Source organism: Amborella trichopoda, chromosome 12 (assembly GCF_054954075.1).
Source record: "Amborella trichopoda isolate Santa Cruz 75 chromosome 12, AtrichopodaSantaCruz75HAP2 v2.0, whole genome shotgun sequence".
Taxonomy (NCBI): Eukaryota; Viridiplantae; Streptophyta; class Magnoliopsida; order Amborellales; family Amborellaceae; genus Amborella; species Amborella trichopoda.
In genome coordinates this window covers 16,438,549-16,459,569 of record NC_142347.1, presented here as the reverse complement: position 1 = coordinate 16,459,569, position 21,021 = coordinate 16,438,549, and the positions used below count along the sequence as shown (strand labels likewise).

Here is a 21,021-nt window from a genome sequence, read left to right as displayed (position 1 = left end):
GGTATGCACATGTGCCAAGATAGGAACCCCCGCACTTTGTGTGTGCGCATGTCCTCTAAGACGTGCACCTGAAATCCACTAGTAATTGGGGATTCAGGGTCACCCATTGGTTTGACTTTGATAAGTTGTATCATGAGCCCTTGATTATACACTGGGTCATGAGTTTGTTGGGTCATACCCAAAAAGTGGCTTTGGATTCCAAAAAGATGATTTAAGGACAGACCCCCAAGACCCACATGTGACACCCAAATGGTCAATGGGTGTCCACGTGTGGCCATGGGAGCCCCCATGTCAGCCCCACATGGTGATGATGTGGGGATGATGTCATTACCCAAGGTGGCCTTTTTGGTCACTTTGCTGCATGCACCCAGCTAGTGCTTGAGGCCTATAAGGCATAGCCTTCAGCCAACTCAAGGGGCAAGTCAAGTCTAAGGCTGACTGGTGGGGGTGCCAAGGGAGGTTTGCCAGTCTCTCCCTTAACCAAAGTGCAGGCAACCAGCTAGGGTTCTGGCACCTGGGCTATGTAAACTTCCAAGGGGAGTCCATTTTGACAATTTAGGCACTCCAATATTATTTGTTTATCAAGTGGGTAGTGGAAAATACATATCAATATTCTCACCGTTATTTACCCTCTAAGGATGTGGGTTGTTAGATCCTTATGATTCCCTAGCAGTTTATATTTGTGAATATATAAAGCAAACCATGGTAAATTACATGGATATCTAGTTTGTTCGTACATTCATTCAAGTGTATGTATCATTGTCTCTAGCTCTCTCTTGATCATGCATGAATCAAAATAGTCGTACTTCTAAAGTAACCCGAAGCCAAAATTTTTGTGCAGCTAAAAGGGACCAAGGCTAGTAATCAGCATTGAGTCAAACTTGGGAGTAAGGCTTTCTGATCCTCGTCATCAAATGTTTGCATTCCAAATGCAAAGTCCCAATATTTGGTGCAAACTAATTGTAGTCACTATCCAAAGTGACACAAAATCAGATTATCTACGCATTACCGCCATCAATGGCATACAATGGGTACAAAAAAGGCACACTAAAAACTTTTCAGGCCAAATAGAGGTTATAAAAGCGTAATTTGCGGACAGTTGCATTCTCCTTCGCGAGTTACTCCAAAAACATATATAATATGCCTAAAATTGACTTTAGGATGAATAGATATGCCCTCTGGAAGTTTCAAGTTGAAAGACACACACATGAGGTCACACAGTGTGACTATAAGGCTGAGGGCGCGTGCAGTAACCATGCGACCACATCATCATACATGCACCATGAGGCTGCAACCACACACAAAAAAAGTGATGTCGCGGCTGCACACAACAATGCTGCAGCCGCAGCTGAACACAACACCGTGCGGCCACGGCAACACAAAACTTCCATACAGTCGCAGCTTTACAGAAGCATTGTGCGCTAGTAGGAGCACAAAAATTTGTGCGGCCTCAATGATGTGACCTCAATCGTGTGTCCCATACATTTGTCTTTACATGGATACCCGCATATGTGCTCTCACACGTGTGGCTTATTAAAATCTCACATGTGCAGCTTCAAACATTTTAACTCACATGTGGATCATAGGTGTGGTTTCGCACGTGTGACCTCACATGTGGCCACTCTTGTGAGCTTACACGTGTGGAACAAATTTTTGACAGTCACACTTGTACTCCTCTTATTTAAAAAATTTTATTTTTTTAATTATCATGAGGAACCAGACCACAAAGCTTATGTGGTCCTGTGGAACAACCTCAGTTGAGTGGTTTGTAGGACTACCAAAGAATTGTGGCCTTGCTAGACCATAGGAAAAAAGGTGTGTGATCTGGAGGATGCACTCAGGGAACCAAAGCGAGGGAGCATACAATCCAGGATGCACTTGAGCATGCACAAAGCCCTTTTGTGCCCGTTTTGCGCATGCTTTGCACTCGTGTGCATCCCCGCCCCTCCAACGTCCATATCACGCTTGAAAAGGTCAATCCTTTTCTAAAATCTCCTAGAAAAGAAACAATGCGCCCAAACACTCTCCAAAAATAGGGATTTTTATTTCGCATACCAACCGCACAGTTACTTGATCCAAGAGGAGAATTTCCATTAAAGGGACTCTGATAAAAATGTTGGATGCATCAAGCGAACCCTAATGCAAAGGAAATTGAAAAACGTAAAACTCGGGTAGAGTTTGAACACTTTTCTTTAGTGAGATTTTCCTCCTACAGTTGGTGTTGATCATTCTCTTCATTTCGCGCGGGCCTTCATGGTCGAGAGTTCGATGCCTGCAACCTTAGGTTTACTTTTAGTCACGAGAACTAAAACTATAATATAATAGCGCAAATCCCAAGCTTTTGGCGGAAGGCCTAAGAGCTCTTGAATCACCAACATTGCTTTTTTTATTCTAGGGTTTCTAGATAGAGACTTAGGAGGAGAGAGAGAGAGAGAGAGAGAGAGAGAGAAAGCTTTTGATGTAGAGAGAAAGTTCTCTTTTGAGAAGCAAAAAATTCATTAGGAGTACTTCTACTTTTTTCTCTCTGGACCCCTTCATATAAGAATATCCCACGAGAGAAACTTATCCAAAAGAGGAGTTATCTTTTCCTATAATGAATAATATCCCTCTAGTCAACTTTATCCTCAATTGGAAATCCATACCACAAAATCCCCTTTTCCTTTCTCTCTACTATGGACAAGACAAGTCCAGCAATACTATGGACTTCCTTCTATCTATTACCACCAAGAATTATTAAAAATTCCATGACACCCCAACACCCACAATGGGCGGACTCCAAATCAACAGTTACCTGTATCTTTCATCTACGGTCATAAAATGAATAAGGGCATTTTTATCATTAGAAAAGACATTGTTGACGTTTTTATTAAAACAACAGTACTTTTGCCATCTCAAGAAGGCTATTTGTGAAATTTGACTAAAAGATAAGGGCATTTATAATAAAGTACCAAGAGTTTCATTCCATAATTACTCTCGTCTTTTAGTGAAAATATACAAAATACCCCTTCTAATGACAAAAACGCTCAACTCATTTTATAGCCACAGAATGAAAGAAGGGATAACCATAGTAACTTTGACATTTCACACCTTTTCCTAAATGTAACCTATAGGATTTTATGTGTGTGTGTATGTGTGGAAAATACTTGCATTATCGTATAAGCATAGGCCAACACTGTAGAAGTCCCCCAACTCCCCCCCTCCCCCACCCTGTCCCCCACTTTTGCTGTTAGGAACAATTTTTTTAGGGCCTTTTTATCGGGGTGGTCCCAAAATACTAGATGAACAATTTAAAAATAAAAAAAAATTTGAGCACATCCAACTGTAGATCTAACATGCACCAAAAATTATGCTTGACAATGCCCTGTGTAGGCCCTCTTCAAAAAAAAATTTATTGGTGCACCCTTTTTTTAATATTTTTCATGGAAAAAGTTGTTAGGGTCAAGAGGGTGCATGTGGAAAAATGAGCCTAACATAAAATGCTCCTAACACCAAAATATGGCTGGTGGCGAACGTGTATAATATTATTCCTTTAGGCTAATGATAGAACTTTTTGGTATATATATATATATATATATATATATATATATATATATATATAACAGCACACTTTCGATATCTTGGGTCGATAATCCAAGAAAATAGAGAGATTGAGGAATTGCACATATATATAGACATCCAAAAACAACGCGCTTTCGATATCTTGGGTCGATAACCAAGAAAATAGAGAGATTGAAGAAGATTTTGCACATAGAATCAAAGCTGAGTGGGCGAAGTGGAGATGTGCAATTGGAGTTTTATATGATCGCCGCATACCAATGAAGCTAACGGGAAAGTTTATAAGACAGCTGCGAGAGCAGCTTTTCTTTATGGGGCAGAATGTCGGGTGGTCAAGAAGCAAGATACCCATAGGATGAGTGTAGTTAGAATAAGGATGTTGAGATGGATGGGTGGCAAGACAAAAAGGGATATAATTCGAAATGAATACATATGGAAGAACTTAGGCATGGCACCAATAGGCGATAAAATGAGAGAGAGTAGACTTAGGTGAGCTAGCCATGTGTAATGCAAACCCAGTACATGTCGGATTTATGGCCTTAGAGCCAAGATTCTCTCGCTAAGTAGGAGTGAGTGAGAGAAGATTCCGGATGCTTGGCGCACTAGGGCCCATAATCATATACTCCAAGTATATGAGGCAATAAGTGACTTCGATGGGAGAGAGAGATTACTTGCAAAGGTGTGAGGGTCACCTCTGGTTCAGGATTATATCTATAAGTGTGCCTCATGGTTAGTGTGAATCAAAAAGAGAATATGAAACCGAAGTATCTTCAGAGTAACCGCCCTATATAGGAGGGTCATGACTCACAAGACATGAGTTCGTACCCTGACACGAGACTATCCTATAGCATGTGCACTCACAGTCGCACGGGAAGCTACTTTCTGATATATAATCCTACTAAGAAGAGCTAGTGCCATGTGCCTTGAGAGAACCCCTATATGTCAGTATTTTTATGTTCCCAGAGGTGTACTTGTAATCCACTGTGAACCGGGGTGATGGGAAACCTGATTGGGGTGACTTTGGTGAAGCCGGATTATGTGTCCCTACCATAGATTGTGAAGCATAGGCTTGTTGGGTCATTCTAAGATAAGCGGATCACTATTCCAGATTAGCCTAGTGGAGTACTCCAATACCTAGAGCTAGGCCTAAAGATCGTATTTACCAATTGTCTAATTTTATTATGATGAGAAAATGAGTATTTATAGTGGAGCATTATTCGAAGAATTTTTTAGAATCTATTCGGAGAAAAATGTGCTTTTTAAAATTATTTGGAGTTAATTCCAAGGAAGGATAGATTGTGGGGCAGTCCCACATGCCACCCATGTGGCCATAGGGTGGCCACGTGGCTTATCCCCCTGCTGATGGTGTCATCATGATGTCATCACTAGTGGGAGTCCTATTTTTTGAAAGTATATGATTGGCATGCGCCTAAGGTTAAAGCTAACCATGAAATTATGATCTAAACCCTAAGGGTTAAATGGAATTTGTCCCTTGATCCACCTTTTGATGTAGATTGATTCTATTGGCTAAGCCCATGTGAAGTTTATGGAATCGCACATTTTGATTGGCTCATCCATAAGATATCATTCGAATTGGAATTGCTTTTCCAAATTGTCATAAGGGCATGCCCCTATCCTTATGTTGTTTTATTATTTTCATAAAGTTTTATGAACAACGTAGGTATGATTAAAGAGTTATGAGAAAACTTTCTATGGGACAAGGACATTTCGATAAAATGGCTAATCTAGGGTTTTATAGAGTGATAATGATATGCAAATTACATCCATTGATCTTGATGGCTAAACATGGATGTGTGGTTAGAATCATAGCCCTCCCACATACCATCGATTAATAGCATCAACTACAAATCTATATAAACCCTTGCTCACCCCCATTCTTTACACACTTGTGAGTCGTTATTTCCATGCCCCTCATTTTCTAGCATTCACTTCCTCCCTTGAGCCTCTTCCCTTCTCCTTTGGTGAAGCTCCTTAATCATGGTGATGGTGTATACAAAATCTCAATGTGTCTAGTCTATAGCTTCTAAGGTAATATCTCTACCATCTTCTTCCTATTTCTTAGCCATTCCATTATTGTTTATGTGTTTTAATTCTTCAATTACAACAACATCTGTACTTCATTACCTTGAGTTTCATTGACCTTTTACTACTCTCTAGAACTATACATGTATACTCCATAGCATGCATTGCGTAGTCTTTGAATTTCTATACTAGACAGCATTTTCTTCAAGTTTTGAGCACCTGATTTTCTTTGGGATTTTGAGCATATTTTTCATGAAAATCATTGACCATTTAGTGTCCTTTTGAGACTCATTTATTGGAGCATGGACTTGGACAAAAGGGTTTGATAGATTGCCACACTATACATCGTTATTAGGTCATAATCCTATGATCAATATGAGCTGTCTCCATTTAGCTTCGCCAAATAGTTTTATGAATTAAAAGTTCATTTCTCTCTCATTCCAATCATAATTAAGTAGCAGATCAGCGACTATTAGCTTCTCATTTGTATGAGTGAGAAAGCCCTTGTGATTAGAGCCATCCGTGCTATAATATATAGGACAAAACTAAGTCTCTAAAAAGTCCGCCTATGTGACCCAGACACAAAGGGCTCAATCATGGGCTTCCCATTGGTTGCTTATAATTTTATTTGCTGCAATTTAAACTTCCTTAATAATTTGTACCATGAGAAATTGAGCATATCATATTTGTAGTATGTTTGTGTTTATGTCAATTTTAGCCTATGGCTTAATACCATGATAAATCCATAGACCATGCAAATTGAACTCGAATTTTGGCTTTCCATGATCATGTCAATTAGGCATATGTAAGTTTGTGTTTTGATGGAGAAGGAGATCGGTCTAGAAGTATTTGATGTAATTTCAAAGTGAAGAGTAATTTGGGAATGTAACTTGTATAATGTTGTAAACATGAGTACTTGAGTACTCAAGTATTGTCTTGTATTTAATCTTCTTGTTGTATTTTACGTTTGGAGTTTATCAAGGGACCAATTAGAGTTGTATTTTTGTTTTCAAATGAGTATAAAGCCAGGTTTGGTGGCTAGAACTTAAGTACTCGTCAATTTATATGAAAAATTTATGTTTCTTGGAGCTTTGTTGTTTTACGATGACAAATTTTTTTAAGACATGTCACTTGAACTTGGCTTGGTATTCCATCAGTATAGCACCTACTAGGAGGTGCAAGTTACTTTTAGTGGAAGGCTAAAAAAGGCAAGGGGTACACCCAAAAGGACATGGTTGGAAGTAATGAGAAGAAATATGGGGACTTATGGCCTCACTGAGGGTATGGCCCTTGATAGAGCAGAATGGTGGACAACGATTCGTGTAGTCAATCTCAAATAGTTTGGGAAAAAGCTATAACGATAGTATATATATATATATATATATATATATATATATATATATATATATATATATATATATATATATATATATATATATATATATATATACACCTGAGGAGATGATCCTAGGCACCTATACTGTAATTTGGCTTCTCATGGTTCTTCTATCTGTTGTACGCACTTTTGGTTGAGTTGTAAAGAATGAGACTACAATTGAATTGTAATTTTGTATATGTAAGTATTTTAATGAAATTGTATAAGAATTATATGTTGCTGAATTTTTCATATGTAAAAAGTTGTGTTTTATGCAAGCAATCTCATTGGGTCTAAATGAATGGAAAACATGTTGGGTCCGTTTTGAGGTGTATATGATTCTCTTTTATTGGTGTATATCAAATAATTAAGTGATTGTAACAACGAGATATGGCATTAAATTTGTAAAAAAGTGTATAAGCAAAAGTGTATACTTCCATAAAACTTTTAAATGTTGTATATTAAGAGACCGGTATCTACACCTTAACAGTTTTTTCCTTGTAACCTCCTCTTGCTTGCTCACTATAGCAGTCATAGTTTGGAATGTCATGGCTAGGATAAAAGAAAGAAGAGAAGTAGGGTAGGGACAGAGAAAGGAGGGCATATGAAAGGATTCTCCACAAAATTTCGAAATTTTGGCTCCCAAAATTGTTTTGAATAAATTACAAAAATGCCTTTCAATATTATTTATGGGCATGTAAACGATGTGATTATGACCAATCTCTAAAGAGCACAAATATGTTTTCTAGGTATGTAGACCATGGAAAATCCCTTACACACAAGCACACACATGCACACTTAGATACGTATAGACATACAAACACACAAAATCATAAATAATATTCATATGGTACGTTTGAATTATTTACTTTCTATAAGATAATCATAAGACACACTGATCAAGCATCAAAGTAACAATGTCTACTTGAAGCATCCAAAACAACTACCTTGTCCATTGTAAAAGCGTAATGCTCCCAAAGATGTGTAGCAAGCCACGCTCCACCCATTTGCCACAATGCCCACACTGGATCACCGCGATCTGGTGATGTTTTTGCCCAAATATCTGAGACCTGATGTGCAACCCAACCACTGGCTTCATAGTTAACCTGTTGCGATGAATTTTATCCATCAATTTTGTGCACAGTTAATGATATAGTGATGAAATAGGGATAATATCAAAATTATTTAATAGCATACAAAAATAGAAACCCCGTGTTCAAATTGAAAGAAGTTTCTTACTCGCGATGTTTTACTTCCATTGATTGCAAGAGAGGAGATGTAGTCGAACAATGGTTCTTGGCATTCACTTAGATTGCAAGGAAGTGATGGCCAATAATTCATTTGTAGATTGATGTTTAGATGCTGAGCACCACTGGTAAAAAAGATGCAATCAACATTTGTGTTCCACAAAACTTGAAAAGTACCCATTAAGTATACCTAAACATACATGACATTTTAGAAACACATTTAAGAAGAATATTATTAGCATTTTCATTATTGAATTCCATGTTCACTGATTTCACAGAAAGAGCACAGATTTGTTAGAGCAATCTGAGAAATCTGAAAACATAACTCAAAATGTTTAATTGTAAAAATTAACTAACGTCAGCATGTATTCTATCTTAGTACTCTTTGCTTTTACCTTTTCGCTTCTAGCTTTGTAAAGAACAGACAAGGACAGAGGAGTAAGTCTCACTGAGAAAATGAGAGACTAATGTCATAGGAAAATCCTATACAGCATACAGCAGGAAAACTACAATATATAAAGTACAACACTACAGTACAAAACATAAACAGGACATAGAGTATCCCAGATACAAGATAATAATCTCAATGGTTGTGTTCAAAGTTTAAATTGAAGCAGTTATAGAGAGACACAACATCTTATGATTGGATCTCCGATCAGTACTCAATGAAAAGATTGGCAACTTGATCCTCCCAAGAATATGATGGAGAGAAACAACTCCTCTGCAAGACGACTCATGCATTATCAACCTTAATGTGCTTTGTCCTACAAGAAAAGTAAGAAGCTGTCTAAATGGAACACATATTGTCTCCACAATGTCGTGTTGGAAAAAAGGGACAACAAGATCAATTAGAAACACATAAAATCAAATAATCATATCAAATACTAAGGACATCACCAAGACTCTAACTCAGTGCCCAACTTTGACATGCATATTCTTCAGCAAGAAAAACGACTCTCCCAAGTGAGATCAATCTCCTCCCATATGAGATCAATACAATGGGCAGCAGCACATAGGGTCCATACCGAATGTTTCCTTTTCTCCATCAAATTTGACCTTGTTGAAGCACAAGCCCTGGCATTATTTGTAACAACTTGAACCACATGCTTCTCTCCCACCTCTTCGACTATCTGGTCCAATAATTGTGCAATGAACGTAGCTTCCTTCCTCACTCCAGTGACCTCTCTACTGTACAGGAAGGTCATGAAGGTGACTTTATCCCACTAATCAAAATTCATGAAGGTGACACCCGCTCTCAGTCAACTCTCCTTAAGATCCCCAATCTATTTCTGAATATCTTCTACCTCTACAAGAAAGATTGCCTTGCTAAGCTCATATGCTATATAGGAAGCTTAACCCCATGTCAAGCTTTATGAATTTCAACGACCATAGAAGGGTAATATGGGCTGTTGGGTGCGCTGAAGGGGATCACTTGATCATAACACCATTTTCCCATGGTCTTTGCCATTATATGCACCTTTGATCATATTTGTCCAGATTTAGGCTTGAAGACGAATGGATCACTGCGACCCTCAGCCATTGGCCTCGTTGATCTATTGCATGCTTGAAAAGCCAGGATAGTCTCCTCTACATCTGAAGTGTGGGACGAGGTTGCCCCAGATGACCCTCTGCTGCAGTTGAACTGGCACCAGGTGCCCCTTTGCCAGGCCCTATGTACCATATGTGCTCAGGGCTGGCCTACCATATATGCTCGGGCCGAGGCCTTCATACACGCTCGGGCTAGGCCCTCCATAAATGCCCATTCTGTAACCACTTTTAATACTGATTCCGCTCTCTCACCAGAGCACATCTTCCAAGCTGGCTCTCATTGCAAGCTCCATGTCGAGATCGAATTGCTCTCTAAATCCATCTCACTTGATGACACATATAGGCTAGCGAACTCCTCCATCTTCTATTTGCTTGTTTTCTTGCCCTTATTAGCCTTAATGAGAGCCACCATATGTTTCCTGACGTTCGCAGGTATATTGTTGCACAGAGTGACCTCCCCCCTAACCCCTGCCTAATTATATGTGCCCTAATAAAATAATTTTATTAATATTTTTCACTTTTTAAATCCATCCCACCTTCTAAAATATGACCATTTGGCACCTTCTAAAGTAGCATTCTCTAATATTAAAAAATCAATGAAAGTTTATCGTTTAATAAATAGGCACATGTGCATCAGCCAACATTTGAAGAGGTATCATGTAATCATCTTAAAAGAAGATAGAAAAGCATGAACAACGAAGGATATTATTCAAATAAAACAATAACATAAAATTGTTATATTGTGAAGATATATATTATACCCTCTTCATCAAGAAACAAGGAAAAAATTTAACTCCAATTAAATATTAAATTGAATTAAATGTAATAAAAACAATAAATTTAGTAAGCCACAAAACAAAACACTACTGATATAGAACCACCACATACAAACAATGCTCAAGTATTGTCACAGAAGCAGGAACATGTACGTCATCATCAGTTCCATATTACATGTTCAGGCATCAGATCTCTAACAACCCTTATTTGCTAAAACCTAGACACCCCGAGAGAGAGAGAGAAAGAGAGAGAGAGAAAGAGAGAGAGAGAAAGAGAGAGAGAGAGAGAGAGAGATTCAAAAAAGAGTTTAAGAAAAATTAAACAGAGATAGAAACAATGGGATCCCTGCTTGGAAGGAAAGGAACAGACATACAACATTGAATCCAAATTACAGCAGTGGTGAACTTTCATATCAACATAATCATATCAGTTCCCAAATTATAAAACAACTAATTAAATATAATAATCAAGGAAACCTCAGAAATGAAGAAACAACATATTCAATTTTTAATATAGAACCACTATTCCATTTAAAAATGTAATAGCCCCTTTTCTTTCTCCTTTTTTGGTTTTTTGATCTGGAACAAATGAAGGACAAATCCCAATGAAGATATATCAAAAAACTTCTAATAGGAAACCTCAAAACGCAAAAAAACAGACCTGGCCTCATCACCATAAAAGCTATCTAACAACAAGAAAATAAAAAATAAAGATGGGAAAAGTTTATATAAGGTTGCAACCTTAAAATGTAGAATCACAGATGCACCTCAAAAATCTATCAGAAATGTTGTTTTAATGTTGAAAAAACCCTCTAATCAATCAACTCGACATCGAGATCTATGAATATGAAAAAAAAAGTTTTTGAATCTCGGAAATAGTGCATCTTGCAAAAGGTTATCTAGACCGTCCATTTTCAAGATTTTCATATATCTATAGATCTACTTGATTTTAACAATTTTTGGAATTTAAAATTTTCTAATTAGGTATGAAAATAGATTTTAAGATAATACTAAGAATGTTTTACAACAAAATTACATGTTATGATAAAATTTTAAGATGCGCCTTAAATGGATTGTTTAAGGTTGCAACCTTATAGAAACCGCACCATAAAAAGATATAGGAGTATAATTACTCCCACACCATGAAATTCAAACCAGAAAAATGCAGCTTACACATAGAACTGCAACTCCACCCTAAATCACCACTAAACAAGGCATAAACACAATATTCGTACCAATAACACAAAACAAAAACACCAGAAATGAAAACGACGATTTCACCAATGCTTTAATAACTAAAACATATTTACAGCAATACAAGCCGCACTAAACATCCAACTAATAAACTAAACATATTTACAGCAATACAAGCCACACTAAACAACCAAGTAATAAATGAAACAATTTAGCACCAAATACAAACATCAATAATAAAAAAACACAATTATCACATATCACAACAAAAACAGAACACCATTAACGAAAAAACTCCAGGACATCATCACCATCAATGAAATTATCACTGCCCATATACACAAAAAAAAAAAAAAAAAAAACATCAAAAAAAATATTTTTCTCTGAAAATTTTAAAATATATACATAAAATTCAGTTTAATTGTATAGAAATGAAAAAAAATATTGATTCACATTTCACAGACATATACAACTGGTATACATCAAAATATTTTTATTTAGTAAAACACTAATTTTAGAAAAATGATTTCTTAAAACTCAAAAACAAATCCTTGGTTTATCAAAAATCATGTTATTTTCGATTTCTATCCATTAATTTGAAGTTATAATATAAAATTTATTTCCATTAGAGTCATTTTGAGTGAAATTTCAAGTAATTTGATTCAAATTTGAGGAATAACAAATCAAAATGGTAAAACCCTAAATTTTGCAGAACATGCAAACAAAAAAAATTGTAGAAAAAGGTATGCAAAATTTTTTAAACAAACATTACCTGATTTATGTTAGAATCAAGGCTCTATAGATCAAAAACCCAATGAGATTCGATCGAAATCGACCAAAAATACTGCCATCGATCCAACTTTTGTTTTTTTGTGGATGTTTCAGGAACCCTAGCTTTCAATCCAAATTTGACATACAAGACTTGTTTAATAGGCAAAATTGGCACAATAATTTTGTGGAGGATTCAAATAGCTTCAATTTGAGCCAAGAAATAGATGATTTCCGTTGAAATGAAACCTGAAATCAAAAGGAGTGGTGGAGTTTTTAGAATAGGTGACAAAAAAAAAACGAATTTCGAGCATTAAATTGATCATGAAAATTCACATGTGTTTGTTCAATACAGTGTTTTTACAGAGGATTTTCAATGATTTCAATCCAATAATTACCTAAGAAAGCCAAAAAAGTGGATCCAAATTATCCAAATCCATGAAAAAGGGATCATTGGTTCACTGTAGCATCAATAATTGGGGCTTTTAATGGATCAGCGATTCTACTGTAGTAAATCGCTGATTCGGAGCAATAGTAATGGCAATGCAAGGAGGGACACAGGTGAATCGCAATATATGAGGGGATCTGAATGGCCAGTGCGAAATCCGCTAGGGCGATTTTAATCCAGATCGCCTATTTTTTAAACCTTGTTTGTTCTTAACAACTCTATCTCTAATTGTAACTAATTCACATGTGTTCTAATCATAGTGACATGTCCTTGGTTAATTTATGTATAGGATAAGAGATCTTGTAACATGCATCCAGCTTTAGGACAATGACACAAATAGCTTATGGCCCTTGATGAAAAAGACCAAGATATACCCTCTTTATACCCCATGTGTTTGATAACCAAAATCCCACATAAGTCCATACAAACAAATTCAAGTTTCTCGAAAAGGACCCAAATGATGACATCACCCTTATGTAAGTACCGTGTGGCCCACATGATGGTCCACGGTGGACCCCATGGGCCATTTGGACCTCTCTTCCTTCAATGCCGACCCCTACTAATTTTTGCAGTTAGAATACCTCTCCCTCAACTTAACAGTTCAGTGTTCATTCCTCTCCTGTTACCCCTTCGTATAGAGCACCAGCCGAGCCGGGTCGAGTATTCCTGGGTGCATGCATCGGTAAGCAAGTGAATCACTTGTGCCAATGCTTCACATGGTTTTGTCCTTGCTTGGTATTCCTAAAGTGGTTTCATTTTCATCAATTTCGTCCCCAAAAGATTTTCCAAATACCAATAATTATTAAAACTCACTTTTCAACATTATATGTAAAAACAACTTGGTTTAGGATTCCAACAAAAATTTCAGAAAAAGGGAGATTAGACTGCTCGAGTTCTAACACATCTATGACACACCAATCGGCTTAACATGAAATTCTACCACTTTCTCAAATCAATCAAATAGGACCTATCACCCACAATATCAAGTAGTCATGATTGGCCCGTCAAAGACGACAAATAAGTGGTAGACTTCTGGAGTTCCGTGGACTACAGGTGCACCCCAAGGCAAGCACACTAGGCACCACACAAGGCGATGCAGAGGTTCCTCTCTTCGCACATATACGTTACATCATCTCCTAAGAAGACGGCTTCCCATCATATGTGGTTGTCATATATGCCATGGATGGTGTTATATTGAGGTTTGGCCCTCTTCCTCATAGACCATCTCTCCTATATGGGAACACACTATCCTGGCACTGATAGCAAGCATACACCAACCTCGACTGAGGGATTACACTTCAACCCTTGTAGTAACCGAGTAAACTGCCCAAAACCCATGGTCAAGGGCTTCCATAACTCAAAGACACCTCCTTTGGGCCCCAAGTTACCAAGGCCCGGTGAGTTACAACAGGTAGGCGAGCCACCCATCAATCCCCTTTGGGGTCTCATGCTCCTGCTGGGGCCAGCAACCATAAAATGGGTATGAGTTAGATGGGTGTCAAGGCCTTGAAAAGGCCACACAAAACCAATAATCTTACAGTCTAATGATTATCTTCCCTAGCCCATGTTGAGGTTATATGGCCATTGAAGGGCCCTATGAGAGCATGTACTATAGAGATATGTTGGCTCTAATGGAAGTGTGGTCCAATTTACCATCCCTAGGCATTTGTGCACAACCGGTAAGGATTTTAATGTGGGGTTATCCCTTGCTGAGGTCGGAGTTGTGCCCAAGACAGTTGGCCAGGGAACTGGGTGGGACCCCTGTAAGAACCCGATGATGAGAAGCTCTGCCTCAATGAATTTGATGTGTCCAATTACGTGTCCCTGCCATAGACTGTGGAGCATAAGTGCATTGGGTCAACTTGAGACACAGAGGAACATCATTCGGGACTAGCCCAATGGAGTACTTTGAGACTTAAAATCAAAGCCTCGAGATCTCACATACCTTTTGTCTGATTTTCTTTTAATGATAAATAATATTAAAATGTTTAAATATGATTTAAATATTTATTGAAATTTTTGGAGAATTTTTTTGGATTTTTTAAATCACCAAAAATGTGATTTTCAAAATTGTTCGGGCTTATTTTCATGTGAGGACATCCATGTGGATGCCACATGGCACTCAAGTGGCCATAGGGTGGCCACGTGGCACCATGGACCCCTCACGTTGGGCCCCCCTTGTTTGGGTGCAGATTCCCATGCATGGGAGACCCTCTGGCACTTGGTCACTTTTTCTTTTTTTTAACTTTATGTTATATTATTATTTATGGTTATAACTTAAAGTTTGATTTTATTCACATCCTTAAATTTCATCCCTTCATCTTAGTAGTTGGATGGGGATAAGTGGCTAGGAAAATTAGCCTCTCATGTGCCATTGATAAAATGCATCAAAGGTCATGATCAATTCATAACTTATAACACTTCATTTAAATACACTTAAAGCCTAAATTGAAACCCTAAGAAAAAACTTTTCATGTATCAAAGAGAGAGAAAAAGATCAAAATGTCAGCTCCACGTTCAGCCCCTTCTGGTTCATGTTCTTGATCACAAGATGATTTTTAATGGTGCTCCTTCCTTTTACAATGTCAAGTCCATCATATGTCACCATCAAGGTATCATCTATTTGTGATTTTTCATCTTCATGATCTAAACTTGCTGTAAATTCATGTTTACAGAAGTTTAACTTCCTTTATCACTGGTTTTGCATGATCTTCAAGCTAGAGTTATAGGGTGTGCCCCTTAACCTTGATCGTGAGTTCAATACCTAGATTGTTTAATGAATCATGTCTAGTTTCTCATAGATCCTTTCCATCCAAATTTTCTTCAGTACATCCTTTATTAATCTTCAAGTTCAGATAATGAATATCTATTTTAGAAGTTCATTTGTTGAGTTAGAGTTCCTCTTTTTACATCGAGAAAAACATTAGTGGACCGGTGGACCATATGGAGTAGTTTGTTCATATTTGACTCGTTTTGAGTCCGATCTCTCTCATTACTTTTGCAAATTGATCTCCATCATTTTAATCTCTCATTGGGCTTTATTAGTTATTTTAAAAGTGTTTCAAGCTTCTCATTTGAAATGATCACCTTGTGATTACAAAACCACTCTTCCACTCATCTTTGGGACAATATTAAGTCCTCAAAAAGTCTGTTTGTGACTCGGGCATAAGGGTTCGAATCCATTGCCTTCTCCACTTAAGATTGGCACTCAACTCACTGTTACAAGTCTAGAAAAGTTTTAGAATTTTTGATTTAAGTGTTTATGTTATGTCATTTGGTTATATAATAGCATAAGCTCATTTCTTGTAAAAAGTCATACTTTGTGACATAGTTTTGATTTGTGGGCAAAGACATGTATTGTGCCCCACAAGGGGACTGTTATAGAGTCATTTGTAAGTGGTATTCATGTTTTAAAGTGTTCTTACATTTGATTTGAGTGGCTGTAATTGTTATTTGTTTGTTTAAGCAAGACTACTTATTGAAAATTTCGAGTTGTATTGTCATTTTGATTTTGCTCAAAGAACACGCTAGACTCTATACCACATCAATATCATGCTAGACTGGGACCTGGACTTGTCCTCAGGGAGGGACCTGTAATCCATGGGTGAGGATCGTGTCCCCTTCCTTTATTGGCAGACTTTGGTAGTCCAATCATGAACCCCTACGAAGGGCTATGGGTCATGCGATCTTTTGAGGCAATTTGAGAAGATGCAATTTCTAGAAAGGATGGAGTTACTCTGCATTATTCCTAACTCTTTCGATCCAATTTCCATTAAATCTTCTTAGATATGTTTAATTATATTTTAGATAATTAAATTGAATTTTTAGACCTCTTTAGATATTTTATTTTATTGAAAAATGATTTTTTTAAATAAGGAAAAATCAATTTTATGGATTTATTTTAATCAAAGAGAAAAATAAAATATTTAATGATTTTATAAGGTTCTTTTTATTATTCTAAAATATTGTTTTAAGGTGTGGGGGGCCATTGGGACATTTGGGCCTACCACATGAGAGCCCACTAGTGGGGGCATGGGGCCCACAAAGCCTCCCATGAGTGGGATACCCCCACTTCCTCCTCTCTTTCCTATTTTGTGTGGCTTGTGTGGAATGGATTTGATCACCCCATAGGTCTCCATAATTAAAGGTTAAGCTTGAGTCTCATATTGATGGCAAAACCTTAAATCCCAAAACCCTAGCCTATTCCATAAATACTCTCTATGGGGGGATCTATTCTCTGCAGCTTGTTTTGCTTTTGCCTCTCTCTCTAAGCCCTAGAGGCAAGTATGCCCCACTTTCTCTCTCTCTACTCTCTCTTTAGTTAGGGTTTTAATATTTATAGAAGCTAGAAACCCTAAGGGGCATGCCCAAGCCACAAGGGTGGCATGCCCCAAGCCTATGTGCTTTGCATTATGATTTTGTGTTGAGCCTTGGTCAAAGCCCTATCCCATATCATGCTCTCAAGAGGTTTTCCGAGTTATAAGACGAGGTGAGATAGAAATTCCATGTGCCATTGGTGGAAGAGAACTGGTATGGGGTGTATAAAGTCCTTGGGGATAACATGAGTCAAGGTATGCGATATTGTTTTATTTCATCCTTTCTTGAATTGATTAAAAGTATTATGTAATTTTCAGATTTATATATTGAATGAAATTTTGTTTTGATGGCAAGCATGTGAGAGTCCTTGGCATAATTTGTGGTTTTATTGGTTCACATATGGTATTTAGACACTTATAAGTGACTCGTGTGGTAAAATAAAGAAAAAGAAAAAACAATGTTTTATCAATTTATACTAGCCCGGGTCATATAGTCCTACTTTCAATCCAGCCTAGAGATTCCTACAAGGGGCATTTCCTTGTTCTCTTCCCCATTTTGAATGACCTTCTTTCTATCTTCTATAATTGTACATTTAATTTCTGACCATTGTTTGATGCCCAAACTTATCTTTTGGCATTGGTTGGCCATTTGGTCCACTTTGTACACACAACAGCAATATAAACACACACCTATTATAAAATTACTATATAGTCAACTTTATCAAAATAAAGGAAAGACCAATGCATAAAAGTCAATACAAAGTAGAAAAGAAGTAACAATAACCTAGATAAAAGTTCACATTTCATTCGAATTCTTGACAAAAATGCATGTTATATCTCTTCCACAAAAATATCATAGTTGTATCTTTGATTCACGATTATAGACATCAACATCAATAGCATTATCATTCTCAACAAAGTAGAAAGGTTTACATATGTATTTAGAAGGACTTAGCAAAGAATTAATGAATGAAACAACCAATAATAATACCAAAGCACGATCATTGTATCTACTATAAAAGGTTCCAAGAACAATACATACTCCCATGGCGGCTCAATATCCTTGTTCCATATGCCCTGTAGGTTTGCAACTTGCGTTCCAAAACGTGAACAAGAGATTAGCAAGTATCGGCCATATTGGAATAGAAGTGCCACCAAAGAAGGATCCTCCTCTGTCTTGAAAGATTTAATTCTGTCTGCTGTTGAAACGACAACACCATCATTGTCCCCCTTTTTGTGCTCCCATTTATAGGGCAGGTTCTTTCTGTTGTAAAGCGGAAAGTTATTCACAAAATTGTTTATAGCCTCATATTTCTTAATGTGGGTATGATTGGAGTTCTTGGAACTTCTTGAAATCTGAAGAGAAACACGGTGGAATAGTTTCTGATAATCATCTATGTGATGCATATAGAACTGAGAATATGGGGTATCTTTTATAGAACTAAGAGTAGCAAGAGAAATCGAAGTAGGATCCTTTGTAGAATCTGAAGGCTTAGTAAATGGGCCATTGAATGAGGAGGAAGCAGCCAAAAGCAAAATGGCCCAATTTGCTCCAACAATATTCAACTTTTTGTTGTCCAATAACTGTATAACCCCAGCTTCCTCGCTTATTCTCACATCAATAATTGCAGAAAACTGGATTCCTTTTGCGTCATCATTTGAATATTCTTTAGGTGGTTTTCTTTTACCAGGACAACTTCCTTGCAAAATTATTTGGTTCTTACCATTCACACTTGAGTGATGATGCATTCGGCTGTCTAACGATACAGTGAAGGAGAGGGAACCCAATTTACTTGCAGATATTCTAGTCACAATCACCTGGTGAGGATTTGATGCAAAATGTTCCCGGGTATATTCTACTTCTCCAACAGCATACTTAACTTTAACCACTGCTGTATTTAAATCAAGCTCTCTTTCATAAGTTTCTGTAGCATAAGCAGAATGCGCATCACCAAACTCTAACTTAATGTCGCCCAAAAGTTGATATACCTTCACAATTAGAAGAACCGGAGTGTTCAGATAAGTGACAATGAACTTATGGATAGCTACATAAAACTCCAGAAAAAAGCAATTGAATATGAATTAAGAATGCAGCCATGAGATTACAGAGTGACATGAGAATCCTACTGAACTTATTTCACAGCTACTCTAACAGAACATGATAGCCTCCAAACCAAAACATGCAAATGAGCAAACCGAGGAGATTGGGAAGACACACAAGGCATTACATTATCCCTCTTTATTTCTTCACATAAAATACATCGAAAATGCTAATGTAACATGGCAGGTAGTTAGCGCAAGTGCAACGCCTTTAATCTCCTAAAGATAAAAATAAAAAGCAATTATGCACAGGTATATTTCTAGAAGAAATTACTTTGTAGCGTAAAATAAAACTCTTAATTGAGAAATGGACAACAGCAATCCCAGTCAGGAGTAAAAGATCAAAGATGGCCAGTAATAAACCATTTCATTTTTACAAGGAAAACTAACAAATATAAGAATTTCTACCCAAAATTGAGGTCTATCTACTTCTGAATTAGGGCTATAGACAGCCGTGAATTTCCAAAGAAATCCATCTGAGATACGGGATAGTAGAATTGTGATTGAAAAGTCTCTGGAGTGGAAGAAGACTATAAAGTGTTATCTGAAGGATCCCAAATGACCCAAATGCCCCCTGCCGCCCCATTTGCAGGCTAGGAGACCCATTGGATAGGTCTGCATCCCCAAACCTGCCTAATAAGGGGGAGGGTAGGCTCAGGAAGTTTAGTTTCATAAATAGTCAGAATGGTTGGTTAGAACTCTACAGTCATATCCTTGACTGCAGTTCTTTTGCAAGGCTGGCCCAAGCCTCTAATATTCCATGACAGGAGCTTCATGGGTCCGAATGGAATACCGGGGTACCTCCCCGGGAAGAGGTCAATCTGGCTGACCTTCTCGGGAGCGAGGTAGGGTGATCCCACTGAGTTGGTGAGTTAAAATCAACAGGTAAGAGAGAGGAAAAGAGGTTCAAAAGTTCCCTCTGTGCCTTTGATGACACCTTAATGCGACTCTGAGCATCAGCCTGTAAGAAGAGGTAAGCGGGTCCCTCTGGTCCATCGTGTTCGAAGCCAATAACTTTGTAGATCTCCTTCATCTTTTCCTGGTCTCGGACACGTTCTTCCTTGTTATTTCCATCAGTGGCATTTGTGTCGACGTGTTTGGAGCTGGATTCAGCTACAGGTGTGACAGCTTGAGCGGTGCTGGTGGTTGTGTCTACATGACGACTCTTCATCAGAAGAAGAGGGTGCAGAGACGAGAAGAGTCTCTTCAACATTAGAAACTGGTGCAGAGACGAAAGAAACCGGGTCCTAGTGAGAAGGGGGAAGGAGGTAGGGTAAGTTATGCGTTGAAAAGGAGGAAAAAAGAGGGGGTTGGGTCGAGAGGAGGAGAGTGCGAGAGGGTTGGGTGGAGAGGAAGAGAGGGGATGTATTGACCTGGTGGGGGGTGGAAGAGAGTGATACTTCATGATACCCATAAACAGGAGGAGAAAAAAGTTCATAAGGGGAAAGAGAGGAGAGGGGAGAAGGTGCGACAACGGGGATCAGAGAGGGAAGGTAAGCAAGGTAATGGTGGATATGCACAGAGGAGTAGTCTGCTGACCAGTGTTGATAAGGGGGGGGATAGTGAACGTGCATTGTTCTTACTTGGCAGTCCGAATGAGATGTGGCTCAAAGTGAAGGTGAAGGGACAACAAGCCATAGACTATGTTTGG

The 21,021-nt window shown here is 37.8% G+C and overlaps 1 protein-coding gene across 6 annotated transcripts in view; it reads right to left on the bottom strand.

The window, feature by feature from the left end:
- LOC18439057 (alpha-L-fucosidase 2) overlaps positions 1 to 21,021 on the bottom strand; it is a 55,397-nt gene that overhangs the window by 7,852 nt on the left and 26,524 nt on the right. For 2 of the 6 annotated variants that reach the window (XR_016045742.1, XR_016045744.1), the window contains exons 3-6: positions 18,313 to 19,259; positions 12,511 to 12,755; positions 8,213 to 8,345; positions 7,921 to 8,079 (exon numbers count right to left, since the gene is read on the bottom strand). Coding sequence is in view for 3 of the 6 variants with exons in the window: in XM_006849236.4 (XP_006849299.1) it covers positions 7,921 to 8,079; positions 8,213 to 8,345; positions 18,313 to 19,259 (1,239 nt within the window). In the remaining 3 variants the exon portion in view is untranslated. Of the gene's footprint in view, positions 1 to 7,920; positions 8,080 to 8,212; positions 8,411 to 12,510; positions 12,756 to 18,312; positions 19,260 to 21,021 lie in introns of those variants that run through there. The other 4 variants (XM_006849236.4, XM_020670262.2, XR_016045743.1 and 1 more) reach the window with 3 other exon arrangements.